The sequence below is a fragment of the Pseudochaenichthys georgianus genome, chromosome 8 (assembly GCF_902827115.2).
Source record: "Pseudochaenichthys georgianus chromosome 8, fPseGeo1.2, whole genome shotgun sequence".
Classification (NCBI taxonomy): Eukaryota; Metazoa; Chordata; class Actinopteri; order Perciformes; family Channichthyidae; genus Pseudochaenichthys; species Pseudochaenichthys georgianus.
This window is the reverse complement of record NC_047510.2, coordinates 15,475,276-15,503,153: the sequence shown is the minus strand read 5'-3', so window position 1 is coordinate 15,503,153 and position 27,878 is coordinate 15,475,276. Positions and strand designations below refer to the sequence as shown.

The window sequence follows — 27,878 nt, the reverse complement described above, 5'->3', positions numbered from 1 at the left end:
ACAATATCAAGTATGGTGGGTCCTGCTGCCTTATGACCTTATCTTTAGCTCTTGTCTTGTAGAGGGCCTTTTTTATTTTCTATATATTGTGTTCATATGGGGCATATTTCTTAATAAATGTGTCTTTAATCAGAATTATCACTAAAAGGTTAATAGACATAGAACAGGTTATCTGAAGACTTTTGCATTTGTCCGACTATTCTTCTGTACAACAATAGACGTAGTATAAACGGTTTGAGAAAAAAAATGACATTTTATTGAATCTGCAGAATCATAAGTACAATTTGAAGTGCTGTAACAGGGCAACAAGATGATAGCAGGTCCTTAATTCTGACTATGTATCCAGAATGAGTTTTAAATACACGTGTATGTCAATGTGCATATGGTATCTTTATTTTTTTATTTAAAAAATAACAAAATTATACAAAAAACAAAACAATTTAAGATGGAATGCACAAAACGGTCTGAATGCTAAACCCGATTGTGGATTACATGATTTCACTCCGCAAAGTCTACAGTATATAACCAGTATCATAGAAGCGGGGAATGGTTGATCAGAAGCGCAGGAGCCTACGATGAAGGCTGAAGTAAAGAGGGGTCTCAGCAGACAGATGGAAAGGCTACTAGACAGAAACTGAATGGAAACAGGGTTATGATATGAGGTTACAGTTCAGTAGATGAGTGATGCCAGAGCAGAAGAGCAGTATTTGGCGCAAGTGGTTACCCCTGACTAAAATCCAGGTCAGACAAACAACTAGCCCTGCCTCACAGCCTGGGAGAGACAGAGCATTGGATCAGCGCTCTGTCACCCCCCCCCCCCCCAGCACCGCATTCTTACATCCCCAAATGCTCATATTTGACTTAACAAATCCATCCTTAACGACACTTACTCAACACTGGCCCGTCTCTGGCCACTTAATCCACTTCATTCAGAAAACAAAGTGTCCAAATCCAAGCCCCTTGAGACAACATAACGTTTTGATTGGATGTAATCCGCAGAGTAGCTTTGTTTTTAAATATATCTGAGCAAACATCATCATCAGCCAGGAACAGCAATAGTTTCACTTGATGCCCAACCACCAACTCTTCAGTTTACTCAGGAGAAAAACACAACCATGAGCTCTAAAACAGCTTTCCCATCAAGCATCTGTTTTGCAAATAAACTTGTCCTGTTGTCAAGTGTAGGTCAATGCAAAATACAGGCATACATACAGTGTGTTCATTGTGTTTGGTGTGTTTGTCAGGTGCTATTTTCTGAGTTATTGTTCAGCACGGTCACAATTAATCACATTAGAAAGTTAGAATGTTATTAATGTTCAACACCAACTTGCACCAAACTGTATTTTTTCACATTACGTCCCCTCAGCCACATTCACAACAAAATATGAACCACTCTAATCTGCAGGCAAGCTACTTCCCAGAGCACCATGACCTGTAAAAACATTTCCCTAACTTACCTTTATGATACATATACAATTGTACAATGTAATCTAGCTACATAGTGAGAGCCTTTTTTCTTTTAATAAAGCTGAACTTTTTTTCCGCCACCCCCAACCCACCTTAGAAACCGCCCTGATCGCTCATGTCTGTGACAGTCACAGTGCATCACAGGAGAAGACAACAGCAAGAAAACGGGGAGAGATGTGTATGGTCAGGGAGGGGCCTGTGAGATTATTTACACCACTGAGTAATGGTCAATATCTTTTTTTAAATCATATAAAAAGGTCCTCACAGAAACAAAGTATTTAGAGTGAAGGAATGATACAGCATTTCAGTGTAATAGCCAGCAACTTAAATGCTTGATTTTGTGTTTATGAACCAACATCCTTTCAATCTTTTTGACCAAACGCTCTCGGCAGACTCGGTGATCAGATTTTGGGATTCACCTGGCAGGTGGACAGAACAAAACATTGTGTCTGACATCATTGCTCAAACCCTGACAGGCCTGGCTTTAGGAAGTTTTAAAGACCAGGGCTGATTTGAAACGCCATTTGATAACATGATTCTCTTTTTGAAACTCCAGAATTTTAAAGAGCATAAACGAGAATCCACTTATCAGAGACAGACATGCAAGCATTTGGATGATTTTTTTATTCCAGCTGCTAGCACCGGTCTGACCTGAAACTGCAGGTTGAAAAATCCCAAAACTCATCTAATACCGCGACCACACAAGTCTGGCTTGGTTCATAAATCGAGTTGCAGGTTAATTAATTTGATACTGACTTTTTTTTGAAAATAATTATTTTACAATAACAATAACAAGAAAGGCAAAAAGAAAGAACAGCGTGAAAACAACATTTACCACAGCCAAGGATTCGACAATTTCTCTCACATTAAATGGAAAACAAAAGGTTGGAATGTTCACTCACAAAAACAGTGGAATGATTGAAAAGAAAAGAAAAAAATTACAATATAGAGTTGTGCTTGGCCTTCTCTTTTATGAATGTGTTTTCTTGGTGATTTTGTAGCAAAAAAGGGGGAAGGACATGTTCCTCTCTCTTTTTCCTAACAGTATAACCTTGATCACCTTAACTTTGTGATTCACTCAGGACTGAAGGCATTCAGGCTGCAAAAAACAGGAATAAGGGTGCATCCACGCCGACTGAGGTGAAGTATTCAGTGTGGCTGCTAGAGATGGACTGATAATGTCCCCTAACTTGTCCCTGATCCCTCCTGTATCCGACGAGCCCGAGAAAGGCAACTACAGGAGGTGCTCTTCAGTTAGGCTACAATTCCAGTTTTACAACGATGCCCACAATGCAGTGCTGAACACGAGGGTGCCTACCCGAGCACATAATGGCGAGATGTGTGTCAATCGATAAATATATTAAAAACCTCTCTGTTAAGACTGATAACTGGCTGATTGGTGCAACAGCAACAGGGCTAGAGGTTAAAGGAATGTACACAAGTCAAACATATTCAAGCTTCTTTCTGATACACAGAGATTCTGCAGCTGTGTTTCCAGTCTGGCCAAGATCTAAAGATGCTAAATGAGAAAAAAACAACAACAAAAACAAGCCTGTGATAATATGCCACACCCATCCACATTTATTAAACCTAATTTCTTTACAGAATAAACGTCTTCAGCTGTGGCGACTGACTCTTGAGGGAAAAGGGGACATTTTACTTTTTCTTCCTCTTAAGTTTTGCATGATGTTGTGCTAGGATTAAGTGCTATAGCTAGGATGGAGCTGTGTGGCTTGGCATGACCCCTGCAATGAACTGTGTGTTTTATGCTTAAGACTTTAATTTCTCCACTTGAGACAGCACTTGAGAGCGGAGCCAGGTTTGGGAAAAGACAAGAGAGGATGAGGAACATCCAAACAGAGACAGACTTCAGCACAGACAGACAGACAAAGAGGCAGGCAGACAGACAGAGAAGGACAGACAGACCAAAGGTAGAAGGGGTGTGTGGTGAAACAGTGAGAGTAGAGCAGGGACGCAGAAGGGGGGGTTGGGGGTTTCAGGGTCTCACAGGACAGATCAGGGAACAGGAGTAAAATCAAGAGGAAGCAGCGTTAAGATGAGATGGCACTGGGCACTTTCCTTTCCTTCTTTCCCTCCCTTTCTCTACCTCCTCCTTTTTCTCTCCCTTTCACTCCACGTAGTTGGCGGGCAGCATGCCCTGCTGGCCGGTGCGCTCCACGCGGCCGTACATCCAGCCCTCGTCGATCGTCTGCACGTCTATGATCACATCTCCGTCCACGAAGGAAACCTCGTCTTCATCAGCTGCAGCGTAATCGTACACTGCCCTGTATCGCTTCTGTGGAAAACAACAAGTACTTCAGTTAGTTCCCCACGACACAGGTATGGTCTGCTACGGCTCGAATCTTCAATGTAAGAGTGTTTTTTGTACCTTCAAAATGTGGCTTACATACTTTTTAAGTGTTAATTGCCCAAAAAAAAATCCATTATGATTTCCTTAATAGTACAAATAAGAAGGGATAGAAGGCTAAAACAATATTCGACAAGAAAAGCTTAAGGATTAGATGATTATCCACAAAGTTAATCTACCCCTGAATAAAGACAATTTTATCTGACTAAAACACATCCAACTTTTTCTTGACAAACTCATTTTTTGTTTTAATCGGAAGATCTGTAAACCTGCATTCTTCCAGAAAGAATCATGCAACAGTCTTGTGTTAACCAAGTAAGTGCTCATTAGTTCAATAAGCATAGAAAAAGCAATACAAAGTTGCCAACCGAGTAATTAGTTCATCGGTTCAGCTCTACTCATCAATGCAAATGATGAAGTGTTGGCAGGATTTCTTTCTGTTTAACATTTACAACATTCTTTTCAGGTTTTTAATTCATCAAGGTGTCAGTTTGTAATTCGAGTTCACCGGAAGCAAAAGACGGGAGAACGATGGAGGACTTACCCCAGAGCTGGGCGGGGCGGCGGCCGCCGGTTGCACGGATTCAGGCTTAGAGTGGCATTCCTGAGAGGCTGGAGGCGGCTTGAAATCTCCTGGTGAAGCACGAAGGAAAGTGGAGGGCAGGTCAATAGCTGCACAGACATCTGATGTACTGGGAACTACACCGTTTACTTCTGGTAGTAGAATAAGGATTTCTATTCATATGAAGCATAAGCATGTATTTAGTCCCGTCTGAGCACTGCATTGACTCTTCGACAGCCATTCAGTGACTCTGGGTATTCTTGAAACACATACTACTAAACAATATCTCTCAAAATTAAGTGTATCATGCTAAATACAAACAGCAGGTACAGTCAAATACTTGGCTGTAACCTTTCCACTGCCTTCCTTATACCTCAAGTAACTAACAAAATATTCATAATTATGACTTAAAATATACCAGTTTTCAGCAAACCATCTTTTTGGCTTGAGGGGTAGCCTTACGGCCCGTCCACACACAGGCATGAACAAAATCTTTCAAAGCTTCGCCCATTCACTTGAATGGGGTGACGTAGAAGATTTTGAATCTTCGCCGAACTGCATTGTGGGGAGCTTGGCTTTGCAAGCATCGGGAGCATCAAAAGTTGAGCAATGTTCAACTTTTGATGCTCCCGATGCTTTCGAAGCTGGCATCAGCCAATCAAATCCTGTTTATGCAAATCCCGCCAGTACAAGCGCTAGCCAATCAAACCGCGTGCAAGCTGGGAGAGCCAGACCGCAGTTCATTTCCTCATATTCCAAACGTGAAATTACGGTAGCAAATCACCCGGTTCTTTACGACCAGACTATTTACCGGGATACAAACCGGAGGAACCAGGCATGGAGGGAGGTGGCAGAGACAGTGGGTGAAACTGGTAGGTTTTCGCCTGTTTGAGGAGTTTATATCCAGTTTACTTCGTTTTAACATTGCTATTGCTTTGTATGTCGGGGGCGGGAGATTCATGTGATTGGTTGTTGGTCGCGTTGCTCGCAAAAAATCGCCAAGCTTCAGACACGCCCAGCATCAAGATTTTTTTCATGCCTGTGTGTGGACGGGCCGTTAGATTAAACATTTATTGTCAGATTATGCTTCATTTGAATTACTTTCATGAGTTTTTAATAAAGCAATTTCTGCAGCAATGCAGATAGTGAACGCAGAGGAGGGAAGAGAACAAGTTACAACCAAGGTCCTTAAGCGGTGTGACGAGGCAACACCCAGCCTGGGAGCTCACTCAGCCTGTGGCCGGGCTGGAGCCAAGCACAGACGAGGCAAGAGGCTTAAAGAAACATGTAGATCGGCCTACTCGCTGTACTTTTCTCAGAACATGAAAGCACTCATTCGGCCCATTCCTCGAGGTTTGAAAACAGAGACGTCCCGATAGGCCGAACATCAGAATCCATCTAGTATCTTGTATGAATTGTGTATAATGTAACGTTTATACAGAAAGTCCTGATCATCTTTAACATTCTGTTTTGTTTGGTTAGTGAAAGTTAAACATGCATGCTGATAAATGTTTTTTTGTTATTTTTAAATATTAGTAAAATATTTCTTGTGGGTGCGTTAGAAGGGATACCTGGGCCTGGGTTGCTCGACTTGTGAACTTCTCCTCCCATCTTCCTCTTCTCAAAATCCTCATGGTACTTAATCTGCAGGAGACAAACGGGTCACATATAAAGATGGAGAATACACAAATCTTCAAAGCTTCAAATCTACAGGTGAGGAGAATATCTTTCCAGGAAGCTTTCACAGTCTGCAGTTCATTGTTCATCCACCAGAGGTCTCCCACTTGTCCTCCAGCACCCATGTGTTTGTGGTGATAGGTGGGGCACCATGCCCTACGTGCAAGCATAGCCTCAGAGTCGGAGAGCAGCTTGACACCGAGAGGAAATGACATGCCAGCGGCCGGAAGTATTTCGAGCTCAGAGTTTCATAGCAACCCTCGCTGACACATCAGGAAGAACAGGTGAAGTGAAAAAAGGGAAACGACTTGAGGCGAGAATGAGACTGCAAGAGGAAACGGTGAGAGGAGAAGAAGGAGGCGGGTCATATGACTAAGCATAGCAAGAAGCAACTATAATCATCCATTACTACCCTCTCAAGTGGAACTGTCCTTAGAGCTGAAGTTATTAACAGAAAAGCACCTGCACTCCAGTTCCAGCTACAACGTTCTTCATCAACCGACAACCTCTCCAGCTGAGCTCCCAGAGTTACAACATGAAACAAAGTGACTGCACTAAATAACCCGTCCCCCTTATTACCAGGCTGATAACAGACTGACTCACAGTGCCTCGGTCAAGATGTATGACCCTGATGCTGTCCACACATACAGCCGCGCTCAAAGAGCCCACTGTGCCGCCGGCGTTAGCGAGGAGTGTGTTCAGAATGGATGACGGAGTGTTTGTGCAAGGACAGTGAAGCGAGGGACTGAGAGAACACAGTGACTGTCCTCAAGTGCAATATGCTAAGTGAGAGTGTGTGAGGGAGATTATTTTGGTTTGTTTTGAAGGAGCAGCTTGAACAGATGGTGTGTGTGTGTGTTTGGTGTGTATATGTGTGTTTACAGGAAGTGCCCAGGCTATTGATTGAACTAAACCCCCCATACTATTGTTCTTCTCAATCTTAGCTGTATGAACCGACACAAAGTAGTTGACCAGAAGTGAAAACCAGGCAAAGAAAAAATGACATACAAGTTGGGACAAGTAAAATTGAAAGGATTAACATAGCTGACATTCTGGTGACCGTCAAATATGCTTTTTAGTTTTAGATAACAACTCAATCAGTCATCACATTTGACTCTATTTTAGCTATTTTCAGTATTACAGAATTAGTCACCACGTCTGGGGTCCAATGTCGACACATGACAATGATAAGATTTGATCTTATCATGATCTGGTGAAACACAGGTTGAATGATTATTCGTAGAGAGTGCTTGTTTTAAAGTCAATCTGCACCGCCCAATTTGCAAACATATAGAAAGCTTTTTTTACATTGTAGAAGCGCAATTGTCAGAATGAAAGATAGAGAGAGATGGACTGAGCTCTGCAGCAAAGACAGATTATTGTAAAGTTTTTACTTTTACTTACATTTTTCTATAATATGGCATGCTGATGTTGTCACAGTTGGTGTTTAGTGAGGTCAGGGCCGTCTGATTATTGTCTCTCTTAACCACGGGGGGAAAGGTTGTTGACGACATAACTGTTCATAGTTGAGTTCTCATAAGGAGCCCAGGTGTCGACCAAGAGTTAAGAGGCATGAAAAAGACTTAACAAGAGAGGCAAGTTAAGACAAGTAAAGTGAAAAGCTTAACATTGCTGACATTCTGAAGAGCGATTTCTTTAAGTGTGCAGGAAAGAGAAAGAAAAGTGAGAAAGATGTAGCATTCATCTGGAGGGCTGGCCCAGTGTTCGTCGTGATGCACTGACCGCAAGCAGAGGTTTTCGTTTATCAAGTCCGACTGCAAATGCATCACGATGCGCCCGATCCATCCCGCAATAATGCCCTTCATCTTATCTTGATGTGGCATTTGTGCACACCGCCATAAATATTACATTCCATGCGATGCTTTCTCTGTCTTCATTTCCTTGTTTCTTAGACATGGTAAAATCTTCCATCACATGAAAGCAGCGATTAGCCATCACCCTCCACACTAATTATGCCATTAATAATAAGCTGGCTAAGTGTAATGAGGTACGCTTTGTGTCAGAGTCTGTAATGCAGGGGAAAGGCCTTTGCAGCTGGCTTAAGCAGCCTGAAGGTAAACACTGCATGTCTTTCTCCATCACTGTTCTGTATTTACAGAGAAATGGCTAATCAATAACTGGAGCTGAGGGGGAGTGGAAGGGAGAGTGGAGGAGAATCATCTACGTGGACAATTCCATTACTATAAATGAGGAGCGGCGTGAGCAGAGGAAGCCTGACGTTCTGATGTCACTGTGACCAAGTGGGAGGATGAAAGGTACATAAAAGCAACGTGAACACAATTATGAAAATGATTCTCTTTTCCTGCTAAAGCTCTCAGAGATGAGGTCAAACAGGTTCAGCCAATCTCAGCAAGCTAAATACATTTGTATTGAACTCATACAGTCCTGTTGTTTTCCTCAGAACAAATGTTAAGGACCATGTTGCCAAAGAGATGACAGTGATAGAGAGAAACTAATAAACACACACCGATGTTTAGTCTTTGTCAAAATACCTAAAGATAAGAAGCTCTTCTGTTACGAAGAGTTCATGTACTTGATGAATATGTTGCTGACACTTACATTGCTGATTTGGTTCTGCGTTTTCTTAATTCTCTGCAACTCTGGAGTGTCTGTGACCACGCTGAAACCTTTCCCTTTGTTCTTCTCAAAATCCTCCCTGTAGCAAACCTGCAGAACAAACAGCATTCATGTTAGAAACAAGTGTTTGAAAAACATGGCAGGCAAGCAATGTGTGCAATATGTTAGCTGAGATAAATATGTACAGCCAGTTATAATGCGTTTGAGTCAACAAGGAAAACCCAACAAACGCGCGCAATGATTATTTATAGATGCTCTGACCTAGATTCTTTCAACATATACCGATTAGAAATCATGTTTTACGGATATTTCTCTGCTTGTTTGAAATACATGTATTATTACGTAATGCTCTTCATAATATATAATGTAGTTAATAAAAGTATATACACAAATATATAATAAAGAAGAATAGTACAGCTTATCAATCAATCAACCTGAGTTTTAATTTGACACTAAAGGATTATATTTAGCCGAATAAAGTTTTTTAAAAAGGGAATAAATAAGCTGGAAGAAAAAAGTTTTACGGCTATCTTTTTTACAAGTTGAAACAATTACACTAAAATGCTGAAACATCAGTGAAAAGAAGCACGTTTCTCATTATGCAAGTATTTCCTTGACCGGGGTTTGCCAAACAGTTCCAGCCCATATTTAATGAAAAAAATGCTTGTGCTACTATTAACATGTTGACCTTACAATCCCAACGTTCTTCAAAGACGCAGAAGATGAACCATTCTTATAAAAACTATGACTGAAGTAGGAATTAGCATTAATGTGTGTGTGCGTGAGTGTGTGTTATAGGATAGTAAGGTTGGCCCAACATCTATTGTGTAGTCTTTTGTGGCAACGTTCACTTCCTGTTTGCTGTGAGGGCCTTACATACAGGACGTGGTACCAGCAACCATATATGGTCATAATGAGAGGTAGTGTGTAACAAACGCTGTGTACGTCTCTGTTTGTTTGTTCCCAACCTCCCCGCCCTATCCTGACCTAAGGGCAGAGGAGGAAATGTCCAGCCCATGCAGCGAAAGATGAGTATCACAATGCACAAAGCCCCCCCCCCCCCCCCTCTCCATATTCACAAACTAGTTTAGAAACCTGAAACAGGAAGTCAGGTGCGGGTTTTATTTTTGAAAGAAAACAGCTACACACATTTCATCTCCCTGGCACGTGCTATGATTTCAACATGACACATCTTCTGATTCTACCTCCCCTCGCCGACTTAACCCTTACTCTGGCCTGCATGGTGACTGCACCAATGTCCTGCTCCCCTCCCAGAATGTAGTCTGCCTGCACAGCATTCCCTCCCTCCCTGTTTGCTTTCCCCTCCCTGCCGTCCACATAATGCCTGACACTGCTGAACAGACTGCTGACCAATCCTCCCCTCCTCTCCTGACAGGGCTGGGATTCACAGATAATGTGTGCGATACGTTCATATGTGCCGTCACCTCTGGCGTGACCACCACTGAGAAAGTGGGTGAAAACTATGGCTAATCCTTATTCCACGGGAAATTATACACGGCCCTCAAGCCTGTGCATAAAAGATAAGTCATGACGAAGATTAATGTGGCCATGACACGTCTTTGTCCTTCATTCTCGCTCCGCTCTCATCAGTCAGCGTATGATCCTCCTCCCCCTATTTTTATTTCTCAGTCTATCTCCTTTGTCTTTTTGAGGTCTATGCAACAGCTTCTTCTCCTCCAATCATGTCTCTGCTTCTTTCCCCACCCACATTGCCTTCTCTCGGTGCTCCGTTTTCATTCATTCATATTTGACTGCCTCAACAGCGACAGCGTTGTCGATAGAGCTGGAGCTCTTCCTCATTATAATCAGTCTCTCTGCTTCTATTTGCATTCCTCTAGCTTTCCTTCCTCTAGGGATTTACTTGCATCTCTTCCTCTTTCACCCTGCACTCCTCCCTTTCTCTTTCTGTTGGTGCCTTCCTGTCTCTTCTTTTTTTTCTTTCGCTCATGTGCGCCTCATTGCTCTCCCTCTCCTCCTCCCAAATTCGTTCTTTATTTCTCTCTGTCTTTCTCTCCGTGTTGTTTCTTTCCGTTTCCCCATGCAAAGTCTTGTAATAAGGTGTGACAAACCTCTACCCTGCTTCCATAGCAATAGGGTTCCCCTAGCAACGTAGCGGCGGTATTGGTGAGGGGTTAGATGGCAAAATTGCTCCACAAACACCTTCAACTTCCTTACGCTGACACACACACATTCAAGAAGAATAACCATAACACTATAGCACACAAGCATCATGGTTCAAGAGGCTTAAATCATCCAAACACAACTTAACTCAAAGAAACGTTAATAGTGTAACACATTTGATTTGATGTTGAAAAACGCTTCTTCTATAGTTTACGGGACGTTTTCTTTAACCTGTTAAGCCCCATATTTTTTCACGAAACTGTGTCTCAGGGCTTCTTAACATTTAATAAACTATGAATGTGTCCTACTCACTTAACGGGAAGAATCTCAGCTAACTGACGATACGAACCATTTTTACCGAAACAAAACACAAGTCTCACAAGAAGTGTCTAAATTAGCCCTGAGCGAAAACATTCTACCGCACTTAGATTACTGATAATCCATCATTCCATTTTTATGTCAACAACTGAGTTTTCATATTAGCTGCTATGATAGCTACGAGAGTGTATGACAGCTTCCTGTTTTGGGTATTCTGGCTACGCATCACTCTCACTCCTTATTTGGTAACGTTTAGGTGGATTTAGGAACTTCCCTGATACAGGGTACTTATTATAGCATAGTTTGGATTCCTAAAAGCTTTTAGTCTACTATACCATCATTCAAGGGTGGTTTTCACTATAAGTAATGTTTTTATTTTGGACGGACACTATACTATATTGATTCTGAATGTTCTACATCCAACTCACAGGTTTATCATTGCTTTGAGAAAAAAGATTATTAATGTACCCCTTTTATAAGTGAAGTCATAGTCATGTGTTCTGGGAATGTCATTTTCGAGCCTGGTTAAGGGTCTATTTGAAACAAGCAGCCCATTATTATTCAATTTCTGTATCCCCAAAATCATCTTTGAGCCGTTCTTATCAAGCGACGACTCCGTTTACTTTAACTGTGTTATCTTTTTGAAGGGAACTTCTAGATTTTGTATCTTTTGAGACTAATATGCTCCTTTAATGCTGATGCTATTTTTAGTGACATCATAGTTTCCTGTCTACAAATACCACTGTGCTAACAGGACTGCTATAGAGAGTGCTTAGGTCTTTATTCATGATTACACAAATCCTTCAGCACCACACACACACACCTTCTGTGTGTTGATAATCCCATTATTGGGTCTGACTACGATAAACCATTAGTATAATAACTGTCTCTTGGTGCATGCTCTAGTGTTTGTTGGGGGCTGTTAGGATGCTTGTAGAAAAACACCATCTGGCCCTCAATCCCTCAGTTATCCCCCTCCCCACATGACTGACTGACCCCACACACACACACACACACACACACACACACACACACACACACACACACACACACACACACACACACACACACACACACACACACACACACACACACACACACACACACACACCGAAACAAGCCTCTCCTTCAGCTCTCCCCAGAGGATGCTTCCAACATTTTACTCCCTCCAGGAGCCTGCCGAGCTTTTGAGTGATTAATGGGGTCAAACATGACTGAATTTGAGGGGTCCTCTCTGCTGAATTGTGCTTAAACCAAGATATGTGTGGATTTTTTCATTAAAATGCTGCATGTGGCTTCTTCTTCTTCTGTGGTTACTTTAGTGATCACATTAGTAGATACGTTCCTGGAACACTAAAGGAACACACAAGGGACATTCTGGCATGAAACAGAGAAGTGAAACCTCCCAACTGCCTTCAGCGTTGAAGCCTGGCTGCCACAACTTTGCCAGCTCTTAGAACATCTTATACAGTTTATCGTTATCTAAAAAGATTGTTGAAAGTCTGTGAGTACAACTCTCTCTGACTCCATCAGAGCCATTTTTATCAAACAAGAACACATGACCCAGTTCAGATGGATATTTTGGTCTGATGAGATTTTTTTACAAATTGGATAATATATATTTGGGTCTTTGTTATTAAAGCTTCTGGAGAGCCATAGCAGTGTTTTCTGTGGTTACAAAACAGACCGGGGGCTAAGACTGGGGGCTATTTGAAGAAACATAGGTTTAGAGGTAATTTGGGAGGATCCATGATTAGTACACGTGGGTGGTCCTGCATTAGAATGCACATTAAAAAGGAAACAGATCAATGTAATAGTGCATCTGTACAGGGCCACAGCAAACATGGTATGGTATGAACAGCACAACATTTATTGAAGGCCATAATGTAGTTTGTAACCATCATAAAAAAACATCTGAATAACCGCCAGACAGTTTAACGCCGCTGAGAGCAGCAGTGTGAAACCCGAGGGCTGCAAGAGTACCGTTTAAACTAGGATTATTAAATCATCATTAATTATCCATTGTATATAAACGGCAAACCCCACCTTAAATTCCGTGCTTAGGCAGAATACTGAACTGAAAGGCCAGACTTCTACCAGTTTATTCAAAGTAGAAATATAAATGAGCTTGAAACTAGGAACATTTATGCAGCAACTCTTACGTAAGAAGTGTTCTTTTTTTTTTTTTAAACTGGCGATTAAAGGAAATGGAAGTGACTGCATAACACATTTAAGCAATATCCTATTTGATATTTCCAATTCTAGTGTTTTTATTTAAAGACTGCACAGATAACACAGGAAGCTGGCTAGGGATCCAAAGCTACAGGAACTGAACCAACCTCATTGTATTAGGATTGCTCCTCGCTGGGGTTTTGTGTCACAAACATGAAGCCACATTTTATTTTTTCTTGGTAGAAATGTTTACCTATTTTTTCTCCAAATCATCCTAATTATCCTATTATTACATGATCATTGTCCCTCCCTCTCAAAATTCTCGTGAATCTTTTGTGTGTCTTGTGACTACATTTCCTACTTGCTTCTATCTTCCAACTGTGTGTAGGCACTTACGTTGAATTAAAAAAAACTTGAATTATAGTGATTGTTTTATCTGGAAGTTGGCTTTTAGAAAGTAATTACTCCCAGATAAATGTTTTGGGTTCACTTAAAGGTAGGGTAGGTAAGAATGGAGAAACCAGCTCGAGTGACGCAGCCGAGAAAAATCTGCCCCTTCCTTCAGACTTCCTTACAGAGCCCCTCCTCCAACACACACGGACGCGCACATGACCAATGAGGGCACGAGATAAGTTTGTGCACGAGATGGAAGGCTGACAGGCAGGCAGGCCATCCAGCCTACCTGCATTTAATGCATTCATTGCTATCGGGATGTTAAGAGCATTCCATGGAATATAACAAAAAGTGTTTCTGAAGTGAATGACCTACCTAAGTCATGCAATTGGTGTTAAGCATGTCCTTCTATATCGTCCTTTATGGAACAATGTGAAGAAACAATGGGTGGGTGTGTCTGTATCCGTTTCAAAGCCATGAGAGGCTACTAGCAGAGAGAGAAAGAAAGCTACCTGGCTCTGCATCTTGCTCTGCTGTTTGAGGCGGAGGTTCTCTGGAGTGTCAGCCACACAGGTGAAGTTTGTCTTGGGGTAGTGTCTGAAAAATAAGCAGACAAAAAAGCAAAGAATGTCAGTACACAGTTAACACATACAGGCAGATGCCAGCTTTTTACCGAGACTCCCACTGTGACGCCCAAGCCTCTAAGAGAACAAAACAGCATAACTCAAGCAGTGTGCAGTCTGTGGCCCCACAGTGAGGGTATTTGTTATTCAAGGTGGTCCTGAGGTTGAGTTAGGAGCCCCTGTAGACAAAAAGCATGTCAGTATAACATACAATGCTCTGTGAGTGGGAGCCAAGGTAGCCTGAGAAAGAGGAAGTGCAGGGAGGGGCTGTGTGGGGGGTGAGATGCTGCAGAGTTTTGGGAGCGAGCCATAGCAGGTGTGGAAAAGGCCCCCACACACACACACACGGCAGGTGAGTGGGAATGACGTCATGGGCAGCCCCTTCCAGCAGAGCGTGTAAGCGCAGCCTTTTTTCTGAATGGATTCTGGGAATGTTCTCGACAGTCACAGAACCATAACCACCCAAACCTTGTGTTACTTGGGAGGAAAGATTCTGCCTGAAAAACAAATGTAACACACACACACACACACACACACACACACACACACACACACACACACACACACACACACACACACACACACACACACACACACACACACACACACACACACACACACACACACACACACACACACACACACACACACACACACACACACACACACACACACACACACACACACACACACACACACACACACACTTCTTCCAAAAGCCATTCGTTGCATGTTTCCTTCTTGATGGCCTTACATGCTGTCAGTGGTTTGTCCGTGTAAGGCATAAGTCAGTGATTTAAAACACTGGAGGCTTCTGGGCACGAGTAGCCTTCAAGGCCACTGATAACATTTCCTGCCAGTTCAGAAGGACCCTTAAGGCAGAAAGAAATGCATGGCTTCAATCCAGGAGAGGAATATTCCTCACAGCTCATATGGACTGCAGTTCCCAGCATGCCTCAGGGTGCTGTGTGACCGCAAAAATCCTCAACCACTCCCTGTAAGAGTATGTAACCCATTTAGGCAACATGGTCAAAACACTGAATTAGCATTCATCCTGATGTGATTAAGGGATATAACAACTTTAACAAAGGGATTGTGGTCGTCATATTCTACTTAAAGTACTGTTAAAAAAAGAGAGAGGCGCCACAACGTAAAAAACATTTCAAAGAGTAGGGAGGAGAACATGAATGCAGCTGGAGAAGATGAAGTGCTCTGTGATATACAACAAACCCAAGCACTTGATCCCTGCTTTCATCCATACAGACGCATGCAGGTGTGTGCACGCTCACGCTCGTCTTTCACAACGGCTAACACTCAAACGCTTATTTTCCTGAAAGGGAAGCTATCCGCAACATTCAGATGTTGTGGTTTGCTCGCTGTCGGGGCAGGGCAGGAGCAAGCTGATCAAATAATGCAAATCAAGCTACTCTTTTATTGGAGACATATCTAATCGCTGAGGTGCTTCAAAGAGCAGACACACCACTCTGTTTTAAGTCTTATCTGTCTTAAGGATATATTACATCAAGGCTGGATGGCAAACCAATCTACACTTCATGAATGGTTATCTTTGTGTTTGTTATGGAGGTCAATTTCCCATTCATTCATGAGGGTGATTTGAGTCTCAAGAACCAACTCTTCACCTCTAAAGGCTCATCAAGGCTCACTGGCAGTTTCTGAACACCATAGACGCATCTAATATATACCTATTTGTGTCGAGACTCGAGAGCAACACGACATTAATCTAAGTGGTTCAGATTTAACAAAAGTCTCTAAATGATTTCCATAAGTGTTGCTCCTTTAGTCTATTTTATCTCAATGTTTTAGGTATGATCCCCTTTTTCAAAGCCGGTTACCTAATAATGATGTAAATATGTATCTGGGTTGGGTGCGTCTGGTTTGTGGTGGAAACACTCTTCCTTTCACAGAGCATCACTGTGTCTAAAGCCCCCACTTGCCTGAAGCAGAGGGGCGTGCGTTCAAGGCACACCCCCTCGAAACCCGCATATATGTTAACAGCAATCCTGTCATCATCGATGTGTCCTGAGAAACCGTCATAGCACTTACGGGTCAGCAAATTGCTACACAAACAAACACACAACAGGATTGAAGATTTAAACTTAATGACTAAGTGGGATGGTGAAGTGTGTGTCTGAGTGTTTGCAACGACCATGCCTGCATTTTGGTTGAGGCAATGTGTGAGTCACATAACACGGTAATAAGTTGCAGACGTGAGTGGGTGACACATGCACAAACTCAGTTAGCCCCGGGAACGCTAAAAGGGAGTGATCAAAATGGAGGGGTGAGTGGGGCACGCATGTGTAATCGCACACCACACAGACACACACAAACCGCCTACTGTGCAGGAGGAGAGGCCTGTGTGCATAGAGGGACCAGGAGATGTTGAGGCTGGCTTGACCCCATGAGACCTGGAAAGGTTGTAATGCATCATTCAGCGGGAACATTTCATCGACATGTCAAATCTGCACTAGGGCTGTGCAATTCATCGTGTTTTAATCTCGATTACGATTTTGGCTTGCAACGATTACGAAAACAACGTCATCGAAATAAAACGATTATTTTTATTTAAAAAAAAAAAAAAAAAAAATTTAATTATTTGTTTTTCAGTTGAATTATACTTCGGGTTCAGGGTAATCAACTGTTAAAAACATACTATTCACGTTTTTTTTTTTCAATAAATGGATGTTTTCAAAGTCAATGGATAATCGTTTTTAATAATCGTGATATCAATTATTGACCAAAAATAATCGTGATTATGATTTTTGCCATAATCGCACAGCCCTAATCTGCACACAAAAACACACATCACAGTCGAGGAGCTGTAGTTGGTAGAGGCAGCGTTGAAAGCAACAGGCAGAACTGTCTGCTGTACAGTGACTGGCCATGTCCTATACAAAGAGGCCCATATATTCTTCAATGGTGTGAAGCTCTTTCCCAGGCTAATTATATACATACAGCAGCACAGCCCAGGAAGCACTGTCGCGTCCCATTGCAAAAGCAGCTTTCATCTCGACTAACTATTTATCAACAAATGATTCAAGACTGTGTTAAATGGAATACAACCAGCAGGCATCGTCTGATTGATAACACTAACTCAAGACATTTGTGACAAGCTTCAATAACACCACATTGATGTTTAAATTAATTTCTGGACTATCAGTGATTAAGGTAGCGCCCTCCGACATCTCCCACGGTCTCCTTGGGAAATGAAGAATGTTATCTCTTCTCCTAAATCTCCCCAAATCCCCCGTGTGACTTTAGGATCTAAACGGGGATGGGACTATCAGGGAAGAGGTGGGTGGGAATACAGTGAAAACAAGCAACGCCTATATCAATTACTGAGGACAAATATAGAAGAGTAATGATAAAGTAGCTATCCCACAGAATAATGACAGAGACCATAGCCTGAATTCCTCTCCTGAAGCGGGAGGCTCTTCCACTTATGATGTTTACTCCAACAAGGCTTGTTTTAAACAAACGGAAGGAGGCATAATAAACAGGCTCTGAAGGGCCTTGCTTCTGCTGGCGCGGGGAGCAAAGGGAGCACTGGAGGCAGGAAAGGGAGAAGAGGAAGAAACTGACAGTATGACGACACCTGCTGTAGGGGGAAACACCTTGAAGTGAAAGAACGGAGGGAGGAAGGTCACAGAGAGATTTCAGGTTACTATTACAAATCATATTAACAATACAATACTTCATCATCTTATATTTTATTATAATAAGGCTTGCACGTAGGTCATTGAGCTTGTATGCTTTATTTAGGAGAGGAGGGACGGAGAAATACTGAGAATTTGCTGTGGTAACACTCAAGTTTATCATTAACTGAAATGTCAAAGCGACCAAGTAAACACCTGTAGGTGGTGAGCCAAGGGTGTAGGGCTTTTATTGTTAAAAGATTAAGGGCGCTTGTTAGCAAATAGAATCACTCGACAATAATAACGCACCATTGGCCCTTTCCCAGGAGACAATTTCACATGTCAAATGTAAACGGCAAAGGTGTAAATAATAAAAAATCGTTAAATTCAGCAAGATTAAAAAAATGGCTTTGCATTACATTTTGCATCGTATCTCTGCTAGCTAACCAGCAGCAGAGCAAATCAATGAATGTCGGTCCAGGGGCAACATTCTTTTTTTAAAGTTAGCTAAAACATTTGACTTTTCTCCTGAATTGGCACATATCATAAGTTTTCATTTGAAAGGATGCAAAAAATAAAACAGCTGACCACATGCTAGCATACTTCGAGTTTCCACTAGGGCTGAGAATGCTAGCATGACGTCTTGATTTAATTCACTGCCAAGAAAATGGCAGTTCGGGGGAAAAGGGAAAAGAGCTTGTCAGAACATGAACGAGAGAGAGAGAGAGAGAGAGAGAGAGAGAGAGAGAGAGAGAGAGAGAGAGAGAGAGAGAGAGAGAGAGAGAGAGAGAGAGAGAGAGAGAGAGAGAGAGAGACCTTTTACAAGTCATGGCAGAGGGGGATTCCATGGATTCCTGATGAGTCTTTCGTGTGAGTGCTGGGGCGTGAGTGGACATGCTAGTTTTCAGTGTGTCTGCCCGTGTCACTGTAGAGGAACTTTAGGAATTTCCTTTGTTGATACCCCCCCTTTCCTCCCCACGGAGGAGGAGGAGGGGGGTAGGCACAGATTTAGGCCCTCTCTCTAAGGGGGGGGGGTGGACTAGTCGGTGATAAACAGCAGAGGAGGGATAGAGGGGCCTTAGTTGGGTTGCAACATGATTACACACATTTGGAGAGTCCCATTTCCATCTGAGGATGCATGATAAACCATTTGAGCGTGAAAACACGACACATGCTCACTGACATACACAACATGACAACTTGGGGACAACTTACGCATTGCAGTAAGGTCTCTTCTCGAAGCCTTTGTAATTCTTCATGTTTAGAGTCATTTTGCAGACCTCGCAGCTGAAGCATCCTTTATGCCAGTACTGTCAGGAACGAAGGAAAGAGAGATTTTAGACATTTAATTCACGTTCATTTGGATCAGAAAAAGGCCACACACACACACATGAGAACACCCATACAGCAAAGGAAAGCAAAGTGAGTGAGTGAGACCAGAACGATGTTGTATTCCCTTGAGGTGTCACAGGGACGTGAGCGTGATACAGACAGAAAGAAAAGTGACTGTTCAGAGCTAAGCAAAGTGGAAACAGTGGTTTGTGTATGCTGCCGTTGGACATCCGCTTTTGGTTGCTTGAACCGTTACTATTAATAAGTAGATTGGGTGTTTGTGGTAAGGAGGTAGCTGTAGAGTTCGTGATTAACAAGTATGAATCTTTACTTCCATCATCAATATCATCAATTTTCACACTTTTCTTTTGTGCCTGATGTGTGAAAACAAAAACGGGCCAGCAGGAGTTACTTTCACTTGGTGATGCAGGGACTGTGCTAGCTCTGAATGCAGCACCTTTGCACTCGGTGCGCTCATCTCTGCAGGCCTGCATTTCCCTGTTGTCGCTCTCACCATCTTCACGAGAAGCCATGCCTCTATCTCTCTCACTACCCTTTCTCCCTTCCTCCCACCCTCCTCTCGCCTCATTCCCTTTTCTCTCTTGGCACTGGGCTGCTCTGTGGCCTGAGGGTTCAAAGAGGGATTGAGGGAGGGAGGATCGGAGAAAGAAAAGTACCGGAAGGAGAGAGGACACATGAAAGGAAGGAGCAAGAGGAAGGGAGGGGTGGGCAAAAGAGAGAAATTGCCAGAGAGTGGAGCAATGATCTGGCTGCTCCTGCTATCGTCGAGGGAAGGGAGAAAGGAGTGCAAAGATAACGAACGAGAGAAAATGGGGGGGAAATCAAGACGGTGCTTTCTCCCGCACTTTATTCACTTCTACACCAATTGCTCACACACACAATAATATACACATTTTCCAAACAGCACAGAAATATGACTCAAAACAGAGAAAGTGCACATCAAAGAACAAGCTCACTTTCTCAATGTTTCACTCACTAACACGTGCATGTTTGACTCGCCACAGTGTTCCGGGGTAAGACGCATCCATTTATGGTCACAAAAATAATAAACGTTTTGATAGATACTGTAGTATGTTTTACAGCACGGATACATCACCAGGATGTCGACGGTGAAAGCTGCAGATGGACAGTAGACACAATCATGGTGGACTAGATATAAGTCAAAGTGGGACAAGGGGACGTGTGGAAGGAAGATTTCCTTTAACTAACACCTCAGTGTCATTGTTAGCAATATAGAGCCTTCAATCATGACCAATAAAGCTTCTCTTTTGTTATAAAGCTGGTTTTATATTGTACCACATATCAAGCTTAAGCATTATCTCAGTGTGTGTATAATGTCAATGTCATATGTTTTTCAAGAGGAATGCAAAGCTGCAAAACAGATATTCAGAATGGAATAAGGTAGTTGGCCTCAATGCGGTTAAACAACCCAAACACATGTCAACACTTGATTCCCTGGACATTGTCTGGAGTTCGTAGTAGAACTAGGTCACAGGAAACGTAATGTTTAACTCATATGCTATAGCCAGGTGGAACTATTTTTGATCCAGACTAGCTCAAGCGTTTCTTGTACTTGTATGATCAAGAAGTGAGAATGCCAAAACACATGACGGCTTCCCCACATCTGTAGGTGTGGTTGCCGCGGGTACTTGCTCCATTGTGAAGTCGCCTATATGGACACAGCGATGGCAGCACTATTTATGGAAACATGACCAAACCCAAAGCACGATGGGCATAAGACTTTTTTCCTTTGGCTTCAGGCTGGTTTTAGGAACAGTCTTGTCTGTTCTGTCTGCTTGTAACAGACCACCCAATGTGGTGTTCAATGACAACAGGCAAGTGTGTGCGCGTTTGACTTGGTGTTTGTTGCTGTGGGCCAGCAATATTGTTCTAATGCATACACAAGAGGAGGCTCACAGCAGAGGCCAAGCCTGGGCACTGTTCAGTGGAGCTGTGATCAACAGCCAAACACACTGGGCCAAGCCTTCCAATGCAAACTGTTTATCCCACTACAACCCATCGGGCCTGAGGGACTTGCCGATGGACACATCATGTTACTTTTTCCACTGTTCTCCCTCTCCATTGTTCTGGCCAGTACTGCAACAGCAGCACAGTGCAGGCAGATTCCATTTCCTCCAGCTCCTCGCTCATTTGCAGCTGTGGTGGCTGCCATCTTTGCATGCAAAGCGTCTGCTTCATCTACACAGCGTAATGTTCTCCACAGACTATCATCCCCTTCATGATGACCAGCGATAAGCTAACGCAGTGTAATGCTAACAGGAGTAGTGTGGATGAAAAAAATGTGAGCCTATCAGCTGAGTGAGCTTGGACTTTGACACTCGTGTTGTTTCCCTAAATTAAATATTACTCCTGTAGTCAACTGAAGTCAACTGTTTAGCAAACTATTCCAACCTGCTGACCCACATTCTACCATGACAACTTCACGTTGATAACACGGGCCCTCTCAGGTGAGCAGATATCCGGCTAAACAGCCTTTTGGAAGAAGCTAAACACGGGTGCCAAAGTGCACTCAGGCCACTACATCTGGTGAAGTGTGTTTATATTCAATTGTAAGTGCATTTTCACTGACAAATTCAAAAAGGATATCCTGGTGAACTTAGTATTATTCAGTCAGTATTTAGCCACTTCTTTTTTTTGTATTCGGAGGGAGGTCAAATATAATCACAATATCAGATTTTCACTACACAATTGTTCTTGCTTGAAGGATTTAAGACGACGATATTATTGAAGTGCCTATAGAAATGTTGAAATAATAATAATGCTGTCAGTCTAACTTAGTTAGTTAATTCTGCCCTTTAGCAACTGGGGTACAATTGCGTGTGATAAAGACAAATAAGAGGCTCTTCGTGTCTTCCTATGTGTAGAATTAAAATGAAATCATTATTTCATTTATTAAATATCAGAATCTTCATCGAAACCAGTATATAGGACACGTTGTCACATTTAATACTAATCTAATGCCAAGCGTGAATTGCTAATTATCTCATCTGAACCTAGATACAATCTTAAAAGTATCAAGTAGGAATATGGTCTGGGACTTCTACTGATGCGGAAGGGAGAGGAAGGGACAAGCAGGAAACATCCCAAATGTGTGTTCCAGAGGCCACCCAGCACTTATCCTCCTCGAGCTCCAGGAAGACCTGGCCCTTGGGTGCCGAGGCAGGATCTGGCATTCAGCTGGAAAATGAGGACACTGCAGAGATGGAGCCCTAGAAATAAAACGCCCATAAAAAAAAAAACAGCACTGTCTCCCTGCATCAGCGCAGCTCAAGGGCACATGTGTAGCCGCTTGTCTATACGTGTGTGAGTAATAACTGTGTGTACATGTGTGTAGTGCTGTATGTAGGTTATAAGTCTCGATGCATGCATGTAAGCTGGGATGCAAGAGTCCAATCAAGAGCAGAAATGCTCAGTCAGCCTCACCGCTCCCTCTTGGTGAGAACCAAATACAAGTTAGCCTGGCCAAAAACCCTCTGGCCATTTGTAGACTCCATGTTTGTGTGCACACACATCAGACACACAGAGGGACAGTTAATAAGAGTCTGAAAATAAGCATAGTCTGACGCTAGCTACTGACTGATAAAGGGACTGGTTTAAGGCATTCAAATGATGCAGGGCTGTCACCACTTCCTTTATCTGTGTGAGTGTCTAATCCAAACACGGTAGATTTCTTACCTCTTTTAGTGCACTAGCCACAGCAAAACAAAGCATTGTTTTGAAGAAGGCGGCGTACTGATTTGACCAGAAGCCCCTTTCCCAATATTGTTTTATTTTTAGATACAAAAAGAATGGACTGAAGCTTTAGACTGTGTTAAGGGGATTTCCATGATCCAGTCATCTGTGAGTCACCAAAGTAAGCATCAGAGGAACTTAGCGCATTATAGCACTGAAGGACATCCCTAGGGGTCCTTCGTGAAAATGTTTAATAACTACTTTTTTCTAGATCAGTAGCAATTCCCTTCAATCACTTTGTGTCATGCTTTAAGAGGCCATTAGGCCCGGTGCTCCAAGGAGGCTCTCATGGCTCCAAGGAGGCTCTCATGGCTCCAAGGAGGCTCTCATGGCTCTTGGACTCAGAAGTGTATTCTAAACCAAAGGTGGTTAAATAAATACAAAAGATCAGCAAACACACACACAGTAAGGCATTACAGCAGCTTACTATGTGTATGTGTGGAAGTGTATTCCTGCGTAAGACAGTATGCCTAAAGACAAAGTAGCCACATCTGGCTGGTGCTGCTAATAGAGGAAACTAGCTCATTAAAGCATGCTGGTTCATTATTAGCCTACCTGATGCCATTCATTTCCACCCATGCCAAAGGCTTGCTTGCTGGTATGCAGGCAGACAGTGATTTGAACAGACATACTAGGAAAGAGTGAAGTATGCACTTAACACACTTTCCAAACCACTCCAATCTGTGATGTGCACTTTAGTAAAATACACCGTACAGACAAAACATTAGTAAAAGAAGAAAAACAACACATAAGCACAGTAAAGGTGGAATGTCAATCACTTCTGGTGTGTTATAAATTATCTGTATGAATTCATTTTAAAAAACATGGCATCCTATTGCCATGTCGTTTGGCTAAAAGTATCACTTTCCGTTGGCCTTCTATGCATTTGCTTAAGGCAAAGCAACAGAGAGGCCAGATTGTTTGGTCTGGGAAAGCAAACATGTCGACGAGTTCCTTTTTCTGATAAAAGGCACAAAGGAGAAGTACCTGGCTGCTCACGGTGGAGTCAACACGTCGGGTCATTTGAACAGTCATATGTGACCATGAATAATTGAAGGGAGGTGGCTGGATACATTCCTCACCTCTTGTGGCTTAAGGACAACATGAATCAGCTCTAAACATAGGCACGGCGGCAGACAGATTCCTCTAAAACCGGAGTCAGAGGAAATGAGTTTGAACTACATCAGCAGAAGGAGAAACCCCATTTTACACAGGAATACTGGTTGTAAAATAGCTCTATTCGCACTATACTAAAATACAAACAGAAAGGAATATATGAAGGACTCGTACGATGAGATAAAAGCATTTGTGATTTGCCATTTTAAGGATTCTATTTCACATGACTAAGCATGGTGTAATCACTCGTGCTGTAAAGACTGTTCTGAGCTGCACAAATCTCATACTGTACTCTTCCGACCTTTAACCCTCTTTTGCAGCAATGCCCTGGGATTGAAAGGCAGCAGCACAATTGGGGCACACATCTGAACCAGAAACCCCACACGGAAGCCAAATAACACAGCAACCAATTTGTTAGCTAAATAATAAAAATGAACCCGAGTTAATTGTAACTGTGAAAGCCAGAGTACAGAATGACCGTATGTGTCGGATACATCAGAGTGTGAAGCGAATGGTGCATGACATCTGATTTCTACACACACTTTGGTTAATGCCAGCTGCGTCTGAACATTCGAGATCATGTGAACCAAGAAGTGCAGTCCCTTTTATTAGCTACCAGCTAAAAAAAGAGCTGCCTATTGAAATTGTTGGTTCAACATAAGTGAAGAAAACCAAGACCGCAGAATCATGAAAACAGTGATATGTCTTGTCTGTCTGCATTGTAAAAGCCTTCACCACTGACATGCTGATATGAGGAAAATAACCTCCGGCTGGCTTTTGTCCATTCATCCATATGTATGTGTGACCTTCTCCTCCACTGACAAGCTGTTTTGTATTGTGTCTTCTTGATACTTGGTGCCATAGGGAGATCTTTTGTTTTGTAAAAGCAGCGTCTGCAACAAGCAAACAGGTCTTGCCTCAGAATGAATCTTACCAATAGTGTGTCTAAACACTGATTAAGATGTTTTGACATTTAACATATTCAAAAGTCAAAACATGAATTCAAGAGCCAGAAGCAAATGTGTTTAGGCTTCATACTTGTTGAAGGATGAGCTTTCAGAAGAAGTCAGTTTCTCACATTATTCATAGATTTTGAAAACACTACGTCCACTGAAATAGTAGCTGATTTACCCACTCTGGAACCAGTTTGACAGCTTCACAATGTATGGCACGGCACAATAGCCCAGTTAAATATGAATACATCTGTTTCTCTTCACCTGCAGGTGGGGACAGGCTCACAGACACTGGAGCAGAGTCGAGTAGTTCAGTGAGAGATCAGCTTTAAGCGTTAACCACTCAACACGGATCTCTCAATTTATCTTGAGAATACACACTTCCTGAGTGCAGGAAATGGCTGGCAATCTTGTGACACACATACAAATCATTGCAATCATCCAGACAATGCACATTAACCTAAATGTTTTTATTTCGAAGGGTTGCATTAAGGGCGCTGGTAAAAACAACTACTTTATCGCTTCTTTGTAACAAGTTTGTATTGACTGGAGTTCAAAAGCAACAAAAACTAACCAAACTGATATGAGCCTGACTTTATATCCAAAAACGTCAGCTTAAAACTCCTTACTATCAACAATCTCTTAAGAAATAAAGGAAAACCAAATAACAAGGCTAACAGCTCAACCAAACTTCACTTCCTGTCTTTACATGTGCTCTGCTGTCCGCTCCCTCTGCTGGGCCCAGCCCTGCTATAGTGGAATGCAGCTGACAGACAAACAAGCCTCTGTGGCTCAAACTCCCTGCCCCACAGAGGGGGGTGTTATAGAAGAACACTGTCAGGTAAAGGTAGCCATTCATCAGTGGCTCAGAACACCAATGGAGGAAGCGGCAGAACACTCAACTCCCCTCTGCCTTCACCTGAGCTAGCCTAGCACATGGAAAACCGCCCAGCCAATGTAGCTGCTTTTAACAGAAAGAGAATGGTAGTGTCTGTATGTGTGCGCGCCACGGAGATGGGGAAGGCGTGATTTTGTTGGCATGTCTGAAGGGGTGAGCACTGATGCAGAATGGTAGCGAAGACGGACGACAGGCTACTCTCCTGTATGGGTTCAGAGCAGCAGGGAGACGACACAGCAGGCCCCTGACAAGAGCACGCTGTATGGGAGTGTCCGTCTGCTGGAATGCACTCGGCTTCAGGCCAGATACCAACGCACATTCAGGCTGTACTTGTGGCAATTTGGTTATCTTATCATCAATGCCAGTCTTCTAACATGACTTGTATTTTGTTCAAGTGTGAGAGGGATTCTGAGATAAATCAATTCCAGTCCAGAGCAATTTGGGAAAACATTACTCATGGTGCATTCAAGAACACATCTTTGCAGAGAGAAATATTGCATTCAATCAATAAGTGATGTTACTTTAGATAGTGTGCTCTTTCCCCACCTTCCCTGTCAGATAAACAAGTCTCAACAGGGATTGATTTTCAATAGCCATTCAGTGCCCCAAGTACTGCCTTGGCCAAAATACATAAACACTACTCTTCATATGACAAACAACAGACCCCACCCAACTAGTAAAGTGAGTGTGTGTTACATGTATGTTGTTGCAAAGTTACAGTCTGTAGTGCTGAGTGCAACAACATTCAGTAAATGCAGGACTTATTTCACATTTCCCTCCAATGACAAGCTGTGATGTATCAATGTTAACTGAAAGTGTAGCTCACATGTGATATAATGAGCTGGACATAGGAGTCCCTACGGGCAATATTGATGAGATTAACACCTTGGCTGAGATTAGGAATCTGTTTTTGACTGAAAAGTAATTGAGGCGGCTCCTCTAATGATCCCTGACTTGGATTAGCCGGTGAATTGGACACAGACATGTCTAAATCTGTCCATGCTGCCCACGACATTGGACTATTTCATTCCATCGAAAGTCATGAATCGTTAAGTATTTGTAAAGGTAAATCCTACAACTAGATGTGTTGAGGTTAGAAACGTTAGCTAAACATCAGTTTTCTTCTAAACAGTGGTTCCTGCCAGGCCCAAACCAGGCTGTGGGAAGCACCGTGAGACGCTGGTTTTAGGGCGAATCAATACCGTAGCCTTGAATCATTGTCGTGTTGAAAAAAATATATATATTCTGTTTTGTTAAAGTTGTCCATTATCAACACGATATTGTGCTTCTAGTCCGCGCTCGGGTCTTGTGACATCGCCACCCAGACGTTAAGCTAGCCGTTAGCTTGTCTTGCTAGCGAAATACCTGTCCTGTTGGGGTGTTCGATTCATTCACAAAAATACGTGAAGGGTGTCATTTTAGCAGAGCAGAATGCGTGTAGAAAACGTACCAAAGAATGTTGGGGTGTAAGGAGTATTTTAAAAACAAAGAGTAAGAAGTAAGGCGACATTTTCACGTTCTTACCTTGTCCAGACAATTCACTTTTTCCGTGGGGTATACGACTAGATTACATCTGCCACACGACGGATTCATGTTGGAGGAATGCTCTTCTAGCTAGTTAGCACGGAAACCGCCGACGATACTGCTTTTAGCTTTATGCTGTCGAGTCCTCACTTCAAAAACTAGATATAGTGCACGATAATGATCAGTAACAGACCAACACTAATCTAGTTGTATGTAGAAAATCCAGGAGGTTGTTGTTGTCGTTGTAGCCGCACAGCTGGCTGTCAGTCCACTAACCAGACACGGAAAGCGCACTCCCGCTTCCCTCT

General features: G+C 42.6%; 1 protein-coding gene across 1 annotated transcript; it reads right to left on the bottom strand.

Moving 5' to 3' along the window:
- Positions 1 to 233: 233 nt before the first annotated feature.
- Positions 234 to 27,878, bottom strand: lasp1 (LIM and SH3 protein 1). Its single transcript, XM_034088418.2, has 7 exons — positions 27,571 to 27,878; positions 19,189 to 19,283; positions 14,210 to 14,294; positions 8,655 to 8,762; positions 5,969 to 6,041; positions 4,380 to 4,468; positions 234 to 3,763 (listed from the first exon to the last, which is right to left on the bottom strand). Exons 1-7 carry the CDS (start codon positions 27,637 to 27,639, stop codon positions 3,596 to 3,598), a joined length of 687 nt encoding a protein of 228 aa, XP_033944309.1. The 5' UTR covers positions 27,640 to 27,878; the 3' UTR covers positions 234 to 3,595.

Bases quoted from the DNA above. Each gene is read 5' to 3' on its own strand.
- lasp1 (XM_034088418.2), bottom strand. From the start codon at position 27,639: ATGAATCCGTCGTGTGGCAGATGTAATCTAGTCGTATACCCCACGGAA. The intron at 8,763-14,209 runs GTAGCTTTCTTT...TTTGTTCTGCAG, and splicing joins AGAGCAAGATGCAGAGCCAG to GTTTGCTACAGGGAGGATTT. The intron at 6,042-8,654 runs GTAAGTGTCAGC...TGTCTCCTGCAG, and splicing joins CGCAGAACCAAATCAGCAAT to ATTAAGTACCATGAGGATTT.